At 44.0% G+C, this 12,500-nt stretch overlaps 1 protein-coding gene across 1 annotated transcript in view; it reads right to left on the reverse strand.

Moving 5' to 3' along the window:
- LOC143274889 (uncharacterized) overlaps positions 1 to 12,500 on the reverse strand; it is an 81,360-nt gene that overhangs the window by 21,146 nt on the left and 47,714 nt on the right. Inside the window, exon 4 of the mRNA XM_076578874.1 lies at positions 2,996 to 3,099. Within this exon, the coding sequence (XP_076434989.1) occupies positions 2,996 to 3,099 (104 nt within the window). The remainder of the gene's footprint in view (positions 1 to 2,995; positions 3,100 to 12,500) is intronic.

The following is a 12,500-nucleotide window of genomic DNA, read 5'->3' on the forward strand; positions in this document are numbered from 1 at the left end:
GCAGGCCAGTCACGCGGTCCGTATCATAAAAAAAAAGAAAAGAAAAGAAAGATCGACCGAGCCATACATAAAAAAAGGGCCAAGCCTTTTAATATATGCATACCACTTTTTCTAAGACGGCGATTAGCACCACAAACCCCGAAAGACCTGGAGCGGCAGTGACTGCAGTGTGTAATAATATCTGTTGGAGCCACACAGACGGCGAGTGCTGAAATGGACTTGACTCCAGTCTTGACTGTTTTGACACAAGCCTGTGGAGAGAGAGAGAGAGAGAGAGAGGGGAGGGAGGGAGGGAAGGAGGGGGGCTGGGGCGGTAAGGGGGGAGGGAGGGGGCGGGGATTACTTTGTTGTGTTGTGCACTACTCCTAGAGGAGTTAGCATCTAGATAAGGTCTTTCGACGTTGCGTTGTAAAGAACTAACTGCTGCACGTTGAGAGTTTTAAAAAAAAATGTGTCGATGCGCGTGATTGTGTGGAACTGATAAAGACAGGATAGGATGAGTGGGTGAGGTGTGAGGGGGAGGAGGCACCATGGAACGTTTCTTGGGTTCTTTGAGGAAGCTTTAACGGGATTAACTTTTAGGTGCTAGAATTGTCTATGAATCTGTCTGTCTGTCTGTCTGTCTGTCTGTCTTTCTTTCTTTCTCTCTGTCACTGCGCACGCGTGCGATGGGCTGTTTCTTTTTTTTTTACTACACAAAAAATAACTGGCTAAAATAAGTAGTCATCATTAGTGCAGCCCGCTTGGGACAGAAAAGGGAAAGTACCAGCCACGCACATTCCAGCTGAAATAATGTTCCCGTTCCGTTCGTTCCCACCTTCCTTGACACCACCAGCTCTTAATCTGGCCCTCCCCTGGACTCTCTATGCTGGCTATTATATAGAAGCAGGCTCGCTAAGCGAATTCCTAACACCACGCCAGTTTGGTTTCGCACCAGATTACTTCAAGGATTTGTCGTCCAGTCAGATTGACCAACTTTGCCCGGGTTCGGAATTAGTGCACCATCCTTCGTCTGGTGTGTGTGTGTGTGTGTGTGTGTGTGTTGTTAACTCTTATGGTGGTCAAGTCATACGGATTATAGTTCTGCTTCTGCGCGCGCACGCAGATGAAACAATATGCACAGTCAGCAAATACTTTTGTATAGAATGCTCTCTCTCACCCTCTCTCTCTCTTTCTGTCTCTGAAAACTAACCACCCGACTGAATAACTAACTAACTAACTAACTAACTAACCATCCAACTAATTGATTAACTAACTAACCACCCAACTAACTAACTGAATAACTAACTAACGATCCAACTAACTAATTGATTAACTAACTAACCACCCAACTAACTAATAACTAACTAACCAACTAACTGATTAATTAACTAACCACCCAACTAACTGAATTACTAACTAACTAACTAACTAACTAACCACCCAACTAACTGAATAACTGACCACCCAACTAACTGAATAACTAACCACCCAACTAACTAACTGAATAACTAACCACCCAACTAACTAACTGACCACCCAACTAACTAATTAACAACAAACTAACTAATTGAATAACTAACTAACCACCCAACTAACTAACTAACCACACAACTAACTAATTAACAACAAACTAACTAATTGAATAACTAACTAACCACACAACTAACTGATAACTAACTAACTAACCACCCAACTAACTAACTGACCACCCAACTAACTAACTGACCACCCAACTAACTAACTGAATAACTAACCACCCAACTAACTAACTGATAACTAACTAACCAACCACCCAACTAACTAACCAACCACCCAACTAACTAATTAACAACAAACTAACTAATTGAATAACTAACTAACCAACCAACTAATCAAGCAGCTAACTAACTAACTAACTGACCGACTGTCAACAAGCAAACAACAGACACCAGAACGACTGACGCGCTATGTGTTTAAAAAAAAAAAGAAAGAAAGAAAGCAGGTCGACCAATAACATAACAGAACCTCAAGCTATCCATTAAGTTCCGCCACTGTAAAAAATATTCTTCCTATAACCATGCATGCCACCATCACCCCCCCAACCCATACTTCTTTTTTTTTCTTTTTTTTTTTAAACCCCGAGCGACTAACACGTACGTACGTATAATACAACGCCACCTCGCCTCTTTTCACTAATAGTAACATGATAATGCAGCCATCCGCCCGACTCTGGCACGAAAACGATGAAGCCTGCTCTCACACTCCATGGCTTGCCTTGGGAGCGTCAACGTGCTTAATCCTTTGCAAGAGTGGCTTAAGTCGTTTTCTCTTCTTTTTTTTTTCTTCTTGTATGTGTGTGTGTGTGTGTGTGTGTGTGTGTGTGAAACCTCCAGAGCTCCAAAGAGCCTATAGGCGTTCTTGACCAAGTGTTGTTTACACAGTCCAGTGGACTTTGTAGGCATGGCTATAGGGAGAAAGAGGATCTTAAGGCTTTTTTTTTTTTTTTTTTTTTTTTTGAAAGGTCATGGTGACCTGTACTGACCATAACTGTGTTTTGTAGTTTGTTTGTTATTGCTGGTTTGGGGGTTGGGGGGGGGGGGGGGGGGTTCGCTTATTTTCTGTTGGTATATTCGTTTAAGTTTGAAGACAACTTTCATCTGCTTTAAAAAAAAAAAAAAAAAAGTCGATTGACTAGTGGTAATTATGTTATGCTTATCGTCTTAAGAGTGATGTTAGGTATAGAGAGACTGAGCAATAACTGTCTTTAATTCAACGGACACTGGGGTGAGACAGAGGGGCAGGATGGGATAATGATCACCGAAATCTTTCAAAATAAATTAGACTGTCTCTCTTATTTCCTCTGTGTGTGGGGGTGTGTGTGTGTGTGTGTGTGTGTGTGTGAGAGAGAGAGAGAGAGAGAGAGAGCGTGTGGGTGTGGGTGGGTGGGTGGGTAATGCCTGTGGTGGTAAGTGTACATTATCAGTCTATATATATAATCAGATTCACATTTACATAGTTGTGAACTTTCACCTACCCGAATAATGAGACGTCCCCGGCGGTTGAAGCAAAGGTACTGCTGTGCATGTTTCCCGTATATCTGCACCACACCCTGTCCTTTGGACTCGAAAATGAGTACAGCTGTAGGACAAAACACACACACACACACACACACACACACACACACACACACACACACACGCACGCACACACACACACGCACATACACACACACACACATGCACACACACACACACACACACACACACACACACACACACACACACACACACACGATTATGTATGTGTCATTTTCAGCATTCGTCTGTTGTTCTATAAAGGATATGTTGTTTCTGTAATTAAAGTTGTTGGGTTTGTTGGGGTTTTTTTCACAGGACAAACAAACATGGAAGTTTTAAACGTGATACAGATACACATGCAATGAAAGAAGGAAATCAGCAACCTGGTCTCCTGGATTGCGTTGATAACAATGATGATGAAGATGACAGTGATGAAGCTGACAACAAAGGATGATAATGATGATGATTATAGCGGTGCCTGTTGCTGGTGATGATGACGAGTTATCATAGTGAATATGTTTGCGGCAGATATGTGACAGATGATGACCAGCAAGAAAAAACAAAAAAACAAAAAAACACAACAACAACAACAAAAAAACAACAACAACAATGTAGTAATACACTGATGAATAATCTATACAGCTGCGTTCAAATCAGCATGAAACTACCTTTCAATCTATCTGTCTATCTATCTGATCTCTCAATATATATTGTCCGGTGTTTTCTGTGAAACACACACACACAAACAAAGAAACACACACACACACACACACACACACACACACACACACACACACACACACACACACACACACACACGCACGCACACACACACATCACATCACACACATTCTTACGCACACAGACAGAGAGACAGACAGGGGCCGGCACAGTCAAGACGTCCAGACAGACAGACAGACGGACGGGGGACATTCTTCAGGACCTTCGCACCTCCTCCACATCTTTCTCCATTGTTTTCAGCGCAACGCACTTTTCAGACACTAGCTGACAACCCCTATCCCTCACACCCAACCCCCGCCCCCACCCCCATCCGCAGCCTCTCTCCCCTTCGCCTCCCCCCTTCCCCCCTTTTCCGTCCTACACCATCTTTCCGTCAACCCTGTCCTTAACAGCTTGGAAAAAAAAAGAAAAAAAAGAAAGAAAGAAAAAAAAAAGAAGAAAAAAGGTCGTAACCTAGGGCTTCGCAAGATGGCGTCAAGTCGCTTGTCCCTCCCCACACTGACTGTGTACTGTGTATGGCGTTGGTGGCGACCCCATAGCAATGTATGTGTCACGCGACTCTCTGTCTGTCTGTCTGTATGTATGTATGTCTGTGTGTCTGTCTTTCTCTGTCTGTCTGTCTGTCTGTCTGTCTCTCTCTGTGTCTTTCTCTCTCTGTCTCTGTTTCATTCTCTCTCTGTCTCCCCCTCTCTCTATCTCTCCGTCTCTCTCTCTCTCTCTCTGTCTTTCTCTGTCTCTCTGTCTTTCTCTCTGTCTTCCTCTCTCTGTCTTCCCCTCTGTCTCTGTCTTTCTCTCTGTCTCTCTCTCTCTGTCTTTCTTTCTGCCTCTGTGTGTGTGTGTGTGTGTGTGTGTGTGTGTGTGTCTGTCTGTCTGTCTGTCTGTCTCTCTGTCTCTCTCTCTCTCTCTCTCTCTCTGTCTCTGTCTCTCTCTCTCTCTCCGTGTTTCTGTCCTTCTCTCTCTTTTCAAAGTGGGCCCCCTCGTGTGGTCTGTATAGTCTTGTGTCCCACCACACCACTAGATGGGCAAAGCACAAGACTGTGTGGTGGAAGGGGTGGGGGAGAGCTAGGAGAAGTAGGAAGAGGAGGAAGGGAGGGGAGGGGGGGGGGGAATGAAACAGGAGGATGGACCCATTCTGACAAGAGACCCCTACTGCACTGCAAGGTCCCCTGATTCTTCTTTACGGGTCATTTACCTTGTTGGGGGAAAGAAAACGCCAAAAAGGTTTCAGAGGTAGGTATGGTGTACTGACTAGGTCCAAAGTTGGAATTTTGGGATTGTATCTGATATCATTTCATTATGTTTTATTCTATTCTATTTCTTTTTTTTTTCTTTTCTTTTTTTCTTTTTGGTCTTGTTTTGTTGTTTTGTTTTCTGTTATGGATAATTAACTGTTGTTTTGTTTTCTGTTATGGATAATTAACTGTTTGGTGACTAATTTTAAATCTTCATAATTAAAGAGAATTATCCGTAGTACGCGTACGTATGGAGCAGAATTACTTGCAGAAAGATATAAATCATAATTTTGCCATGTTTTTTTTATTTTGATTTTTTTTCTTTGCATTTCAAATAAGATTATGTCACCTGTAAGAAGAACTACAACACAGTACAATGCAATGCAATGCAATAGCACAGAACGATACACTGTAATATACTACCGCCCAGTACAGTAACGTTAATAAGTCAAGCATAACGGTGTGATAATTAAAATACATCACCCAAAATAAATCAACTCTAGTCTGAAGCGAGTTGCTTTCGTGTACGACAAACAGCTAAAGTTTCATACATTTTTTTTTTAACAACAACATCATCGTTTCCCTCACCTGAGCAGAACAACACATGTATGACGAACTGTCAATTAGGGAAAAGAAAAAAAAAACAACAACCCTGAGCAACAATGACATCCAGCATTCACGTAGTTTTTAGAAGAAGAAAAAAAAGTCCCTCCTTTTGACAGTGGCAGTTTCGCCATAGTCCACTCCCCGCGCCTTTGGTGGTCTTGTTAGCACGGAGGTCCTGGCTCCTTTGTTGGGACGGGGGAGAGAGACTGTGGCTAATCGCCTATTACTTCAGCTTTGTCATTATTCTATTAGAACCCCTTAGATTTAAGGGGCCCCCAGCCTGCTACAGGTCCTTTCGTGCCCCTAGCAGCCCCTCCTCCTTTAGCAGTCCACTGAGCACAAGGAAGCTGGTTCGTGGTGGTGGTGGTGGGGTGTGGGGGTAACTCGTGAGAAGGTGGAAGACTTTTCGCTGTTTGTTTGTCCTCTCTTCTGGCTGATTTTCCATTCCGTTCGTTCAGCTACACGCTTTGGTGTCGATACACACACGGCCAGTAGGAGGGCTTTTGGGTTTTTTTTTATTTTATTTTCCTTTTTATTAACAGACAAATTGAACACACGGCCAGTAGGAGGGCTTTTTTGTGTGTGTTTTTTTTTTGTTTTGTTTTTTTAATTTTCATTTTTATTAACAAATTGAACACACGGCCAGTAGGAGGGCTTTTTTGTGGGTTTTTTTGTTGTTGTTTTTTTTCATTTTTATTAACAGACAAATTGAACACACGGCCAGTGTGAGGGCTTTTTTTTGTGTGTGTGTTTTTGTGGGTTGTTTTTTTTTAATTTTCCTTTTTATTATCAGACAAATTGAACACACGGCCAGTAGGAGGGCTTTTTTTTCTCTTTTTTTGAATGGACAAGGTGAAGACACGGCCAATATCAGGGCTCTTTTTTTCTTTTTATGAATGGACAAGGTGAACACATGGCCATTAGGAGGGCTTTCCCCCCCCCCCCTTTTTTATGAATGGACAAGGTGAACACACAGCCAATATCAGGGCTTTTTTTCTTTTTTATTAACAGGCAAGTTGAACACACGGCCAGTAGGAGGGCCTTTTTTTCTCTTTTTATTAACAGACAAGGTGAAGATACGGGCAGTAGGAGGGCTTTTTTTTCCCTTTTTATTAACAGACAAGGTGATGGTACTGCCAGTTGGAGGGCTTTTTTTTCCTTTTTATTAACAGACGTGATGGTACTGCCAGTTGGAGGGCTTTTTTTTCCTTTTTATTAACAGACGTGATGGTACTGCCAGTTGGAGGGCTTTTTTTTCCTTTTTATTAAACAGACGTGATGGTACTGCCAGTTGGAGGGCTTTTTTTTCCTTTTTATTAACAGACGTGATGGTACGGCCAGTTGGAGGGCTTTTTTTTCCTTTTTATTAACAGACGTGATGGTACGGCCAGTTGGAGGGCTTTTTTTTTCCTTTTTATTAACAGACAAGGTGATGATGCGGGCAGTAGGAGGGCTTTTTTTCCCTTTTTTTATTAACAGACAAGGTGATGGTACTGCCAGTTGGAGGGCTTTTTTTTTCCTTTTTATTAACAGACGTGATGGTACTGCCAGTTGGAGGGCTTTTTTTTCCTTTTTATTAACAGACGTGATGGTACGGCCAGTTGGAGGGCTTTTTTTTTCCTTTTTATTAACAGACGTGATGGTACGGCCAGTTGGAGGGCTTTTTTTTCCTTTTTATTAACAGACGTGATGGTACGGCCAGTTGGAGGGCTTTTTTTTTCCTTTTTATTAACAGACGTGATGGTACGGCCAGTTGGAGGGCTTTTTTTTCTCCTTTCTATTAACAGACGTGATGGTACGGCCAGTTGGAGGGCTTTTTTTTCCTTTTTATTAACAGACGTGATGGTACGGCCAGTTGGAGGGCTTTTTTTTTCCTTTTTATTAACAGACGTGATGGTACGGCCAGTTGGAGGGCTTTTTTTTCCTTTTTATTAACAGACGTGATGGTACGGCCAGTTGGAGGGCTTTTTTTTTCCTTTTTATTAACAGACAAGGTGAAGATACGGCCAGTAGGAGGGCTTTTTTTTCCTTTTTCATCAACAGACAAGGTGAGCACATGGCCAGTAATGATGATTTGACTTGCTTTGCTTGCCAACGGCCTTGCCACGAACTGCTTGTTTCAGAAAACAAAACTTGCTTGCATACCTTTTGATATGGGGAGCCAAGCGTCATACAAACAGAACAACTATTTCATTGCAGTATATTCTATAACTTCAGGTTTTTGTCGTCATCACCATCCTCTGCCTCTTCGTCCTCCTCCTCCTCATCATCATCATTATCCTCCAAGCTCCCCACCCCTAGTCCCCTACACCGCCTACAAGTCAGTCAGTCAGTCTTTCTGTCTGTCTGTGTGTCTGTCTGTTGTTCTGGTGACGATGAAGTGCATACATGGCTGGGTTCCCAAGCTCTCCTGACTACCTTGCAGTTAATCATGGCTGCTCTACCTGTCAGGACGACATACCTGCACACAGGTGCAGCACCACAAATTACGCAAACTGCGCCGCCAAAGGCCGGACAGACAAGATGGCAAGGAAAGGAACGTCCTCTTTATTATTACTCGGGTTTCGTGGGGCGGGGTGGGGCGGGGAACCAGAAGAAAAGAATACTAAATTGGTGCAGAAGGTTCGGTGAAAAAAATATGAATTCACTGTCTTAGGTAAACGTATTGCATGGTAGTGACGGACGCAATAGCCAAGTGGTTAAAGCGTTGGAATTTCAATCTGAGGGTCCCGGGTTCGAATCTCGATAAAGGTGCCTGCTGGGCTTAAAAAAAAAAAAAAAAAAAGGAAAGAGATTTTCCCGATCTCCCAGAACAACATGCGCAGACCTGTAAGTGCCTGAACCCTTTTCGTGTGTGTACGCACGCAGAAGATCATAAACGCACGTTTAAGATCCTGTAATCCATGTCAGCACTTGGTGGATTAAAAACAGAAATATGCCCAGCAAGCACACCCCCGAAAACGGAGTATGGGTGTCTGTCTACATTGCGGGGTAAATAAACAAAACAGTCATACATGTAAAATGTTACACGTCTGTATGAGTGTGTATACGTGCGTGACTGAAAAATGACTGAATGACACATGAAACGAATGATGAACACCCAATGGCAGATGTCTGTCTGCTCTACCCAGGTAGTCAGTCTGTTGTGCAAAAGACTCCGTGCTTGTAAAGCGCTTACAGCTTGGTCTCTGTCTAAGGAGAGGCGCCATAATTATATGTATCCATATCCTCATCACATTGTCCAATTAACGCTTCGTTAAACTGTGTACAAAAAAGCAAACAAACAAACAAAAACAAAAAAACAAAACAACTTTTGTCATCGTTCAAGCTGCTCAGTTTGAATTAAGTACAAGGTTCAGCGCGTAAGTGTTTTCCCCTCATAAACCTTCTGGGAAACGATTTCCGCGAGCTGATTTTATATTATCATTTATTGTGAATCGCTCCCAAAACATCGCTTTATGAGCTACTACTAATTATGCGTATAATGATCGTGACATTCTCATTCATATTTCCCATTTTCCAAGGACAAACCAAAATTACACACACAAAGACACACAATTTGATTGAAACAAACAACCCAACACACACACACACACACACACACACACACACACACACACACACACACTAAAAAAATTTTGTTTAATAAATAAAATAAATTGAATTAAAAAATCTCGGTGCTGTCTACAAGAAAGCTTTTAGAACCCAACAGCCTTTTCGGGTCGTCAACAAGGAAAGGTTTACTTCAAACAGCACTGCTTGTTTTGCTGTATCGACGGGAAAGGAAGAAGTGGGAGGAAGCGGGGGGACGGGCGGGGGGGGGGGGGGGGGGGGGGGGCAGCGTCGGCTGTGATGTCTATTCTGATGCTAATACGCCTGGTGGTAAACTTGATAAAGGACTGGCGCACTCCGCCGTGTGGCCACACAACCACAACACAAATGTCACAGCAACTTCTGTGTGTCCTGCCAGTCATTGGGGGGTAAAAAAAAAAGAGAAAAGAAACGCAAGCGAGAAAAGCAAAAAGAAAAACAAAAAACAAATAAAAACAAACACACAAACAAACAAACAAAAACACACACACAAACAAAACAAAAAAACAAAACAAAATAAACAAACAAAAAAACCCTTCTCCTCTCCTACGCCTATACCAGTTGTCACACGTTGTCGTTAAGGCCAGGCAGCGATTATACATGGCCGGGCTTTTAATTTGGCGTGTCCACATACCTTCTAGCCCGCTGAGGGAAAAAAAAAAAGCCAACACACACACACACACACACACACACACACACACACACACACACGAAAAAACCCAAAAAAAACTGAGACGCAACAGGGCCAACAGTAGACAACAGGCCTTCCGACCTGGTTGTTGTGATTCATATCCTTCCTTCATCCACCTCTAATCGTACGCGTATCATACACCACCAGCCTGAGAGGACGCCTTGCATGCCCCTGCTGGGGAGGAACAGGGCATAACAGACAGGTGATCGCCTGAAGACGCTGTTCACGTTCCATCATCATCAGTATCACTATCAGTATCAGTATCAGTAGCTCAAGGAGGCGTCACTGCGTTCGGACAAATCCATATACGCAGATGCCTGACCAGCAGCGTAACCCAACGCGCTTAGTCAGTGGATGTGTACTGACTTGGGACACAAGGTGGAGTGGTGGCCGAGTAGTCCGCCTAGGAAGTGGTAAATCTGAACGCCGCACTGGTTCCAATCTCTCACTCGGCAGTCTTTTCTCCGTCCCCCCCGCCCCGTCCCCCCACCCCCATCCCCCTTCACTAACCGTGGTCTGGACGCTAGTCATTCGTATGAGACGATAAACCGTGTGCAGCATGCACTTAGCGCACGTAAAAGTACCCGCGACAACAAAATTTAATACACCCATATACAATAGAACGTGTCTTGATGTGGGCACATTTATTCCAACATACAGCTGTCTGGTACAGTGGAACAGTTCGATGTCTTCGTGTGTGTGTGTGTGTGTGTGTGTGTGTGTGTGTGTGTGTCCGTGTGTGTGTCCGTGTGTGTCCGTGTGTGTGTTTGATCCTCTTTCTCGACCCACTTTCAACCCCTTTCACTTTCCCTGCTGTCCCCCCCCCCTCCCGCCCCCCACCCCGCCCCCCAACACAGCCCGGCACAGTGAAAACGGTGCCCCCTGCTACCGGCTCAGCGGCTAATCCAGTAATCCACCCCTTTCTGGCCGCGGTGTGACAAAACTGCCCATTCCTCCCCACGTTACACGCTCCATAAAGCAGCGCAGCGACGCTGTCGTTCATTGCTGGTCATAAACACGGCGATTCGTTTCCCATAAACTTTGTGGACTTCTGTCACACCTGAACGTCTTCACTTTGGGTTTCTGGACCAAGGCCCCCCCACCCCAGCTAAGGAAGGGCCAGGCCTTTGGGGGGGTCTCTTCCCTAGACGTCCTTGGGTACAGATTTCTGCTGAGATCGTCGGCGTGTGTGTGTGTGTGTGTGTGTGTGTGTGTGTGTGTGTGTGTGTGTGTGTGAACTGTGGGTAATTAGTCTGCATATCAGTATGGAGACGAAGAAAAAGATTTCTGTGTTCAGTAAGGCAAGAGGGTGGAAGTTTTATACAACGTATTTTGCGTGGTCATTCTAATTGGCTTGTACGGGTCACGATTTTTTACCCCTGAATCATTTCATTATACACGTACAGTGTACTTCAAAGCAGTAAGGAGATTTCGCTTAGTTTAGCTTGTTGAAAAGGTTCTTGGTGATCTTGCTGACAATCCTCTAACACTTCAAATACTCCAATAATTAGCAGAGCTGTGCCAAGGATTCCACCACATACATCACATCACAGCTGCAAAAAAACACACACAAAAAACCCAAACCAAACACACACAAAAAAAACAGCCCATATGTATTATGTTCGAACATAGAAAAAGATCCATCTAGAAACTATGCAAGACCGAGGCCGTTTGATTGATATATACACAAAAGGTGATGGGTTCTGAATCAAGACCCCCCCCCCCCCCCCCCCCCCCCCCCCCCCCCCCACACCCCCGGTACAGCTAGCCAGAAAGGCGAGAATCAAACAGATCTCCAACTGTCAGAAAAGCTCCTGGACTCGTGCTCACGACTACGTACATGACTGTTTCGCTTGAGTTCCCCTCCAGCCAGCAAACCATACTGGGTACAGGATTCATTATCACACCATTCAAACTCTACCCCCGGCAAAAAGGGCTGACGGGTTACACTATAGCAGAGCAACTCAACACGATTTTTTTTTTTTTTTTTTTTTTTGTACGAAAAGGGTTTTCTAATGACACGGTTTTTCCAGCTTAGTTGGTTTAAATATATACATATATATATATATACATATACCCAGGCATTTCGCCAGAGAAGAAATGCAAGTGAGTGTGAAGGATGTTTTTGACGAAGAAAAATCACCTCACACAACGTAAGCCCAGCGGTGAGAAGTGGGACAGTCAAAATGGCCTGCTTAATCCTAAAGCAAAGTGATCAGCGGTAGGTCCAGGTAGGGTGGTACTGGTGGACGTGTATCAATCACTGCCTTGGGGGTCAGCGAGCTTTTCTTAATGACTTTCCGATTGGGCCGACCTTTCAACTTGGCCAGCAACAGCTTTCGGCAACGGTTCAAGCACTGCTGAGCACCGACCGGTGTGGGTTATGTAGCAGTAGTAATCTAGCTATCAGGACCCTTTCCGTGGCCCCAGCTTTAAAAGGCTTGACCTGGAGCTGTTGGTTTGGTGGGACTGCTTATAACTAACGTGTAAATCACCAGGTTCGTTTCATTGCTCTCTCTCTCTCTCTCTCTCTCTCTCTCTCTCTCTCTCTCTCTCTCTCTCTCTCTCTCTCTCTCTCTCTCTCTCTCTCTCTCTCTCTTA

Source organism: Babylonia areolata, chromosome 2 (assembly GCF_041734735.1).
Source record: "Babylonia areolata isolate BAREFJ2019XMU chromosome 2, ASM4173473v1, whole genome shotgun sequence".
Taxonomy (NCBI): domain Eukaryota; kingdom Metazoa; phylum Mollusca; class Gastropoda; order Neogastropoda; family Buccinidae; genus Babylonia; species Babylonia areolata.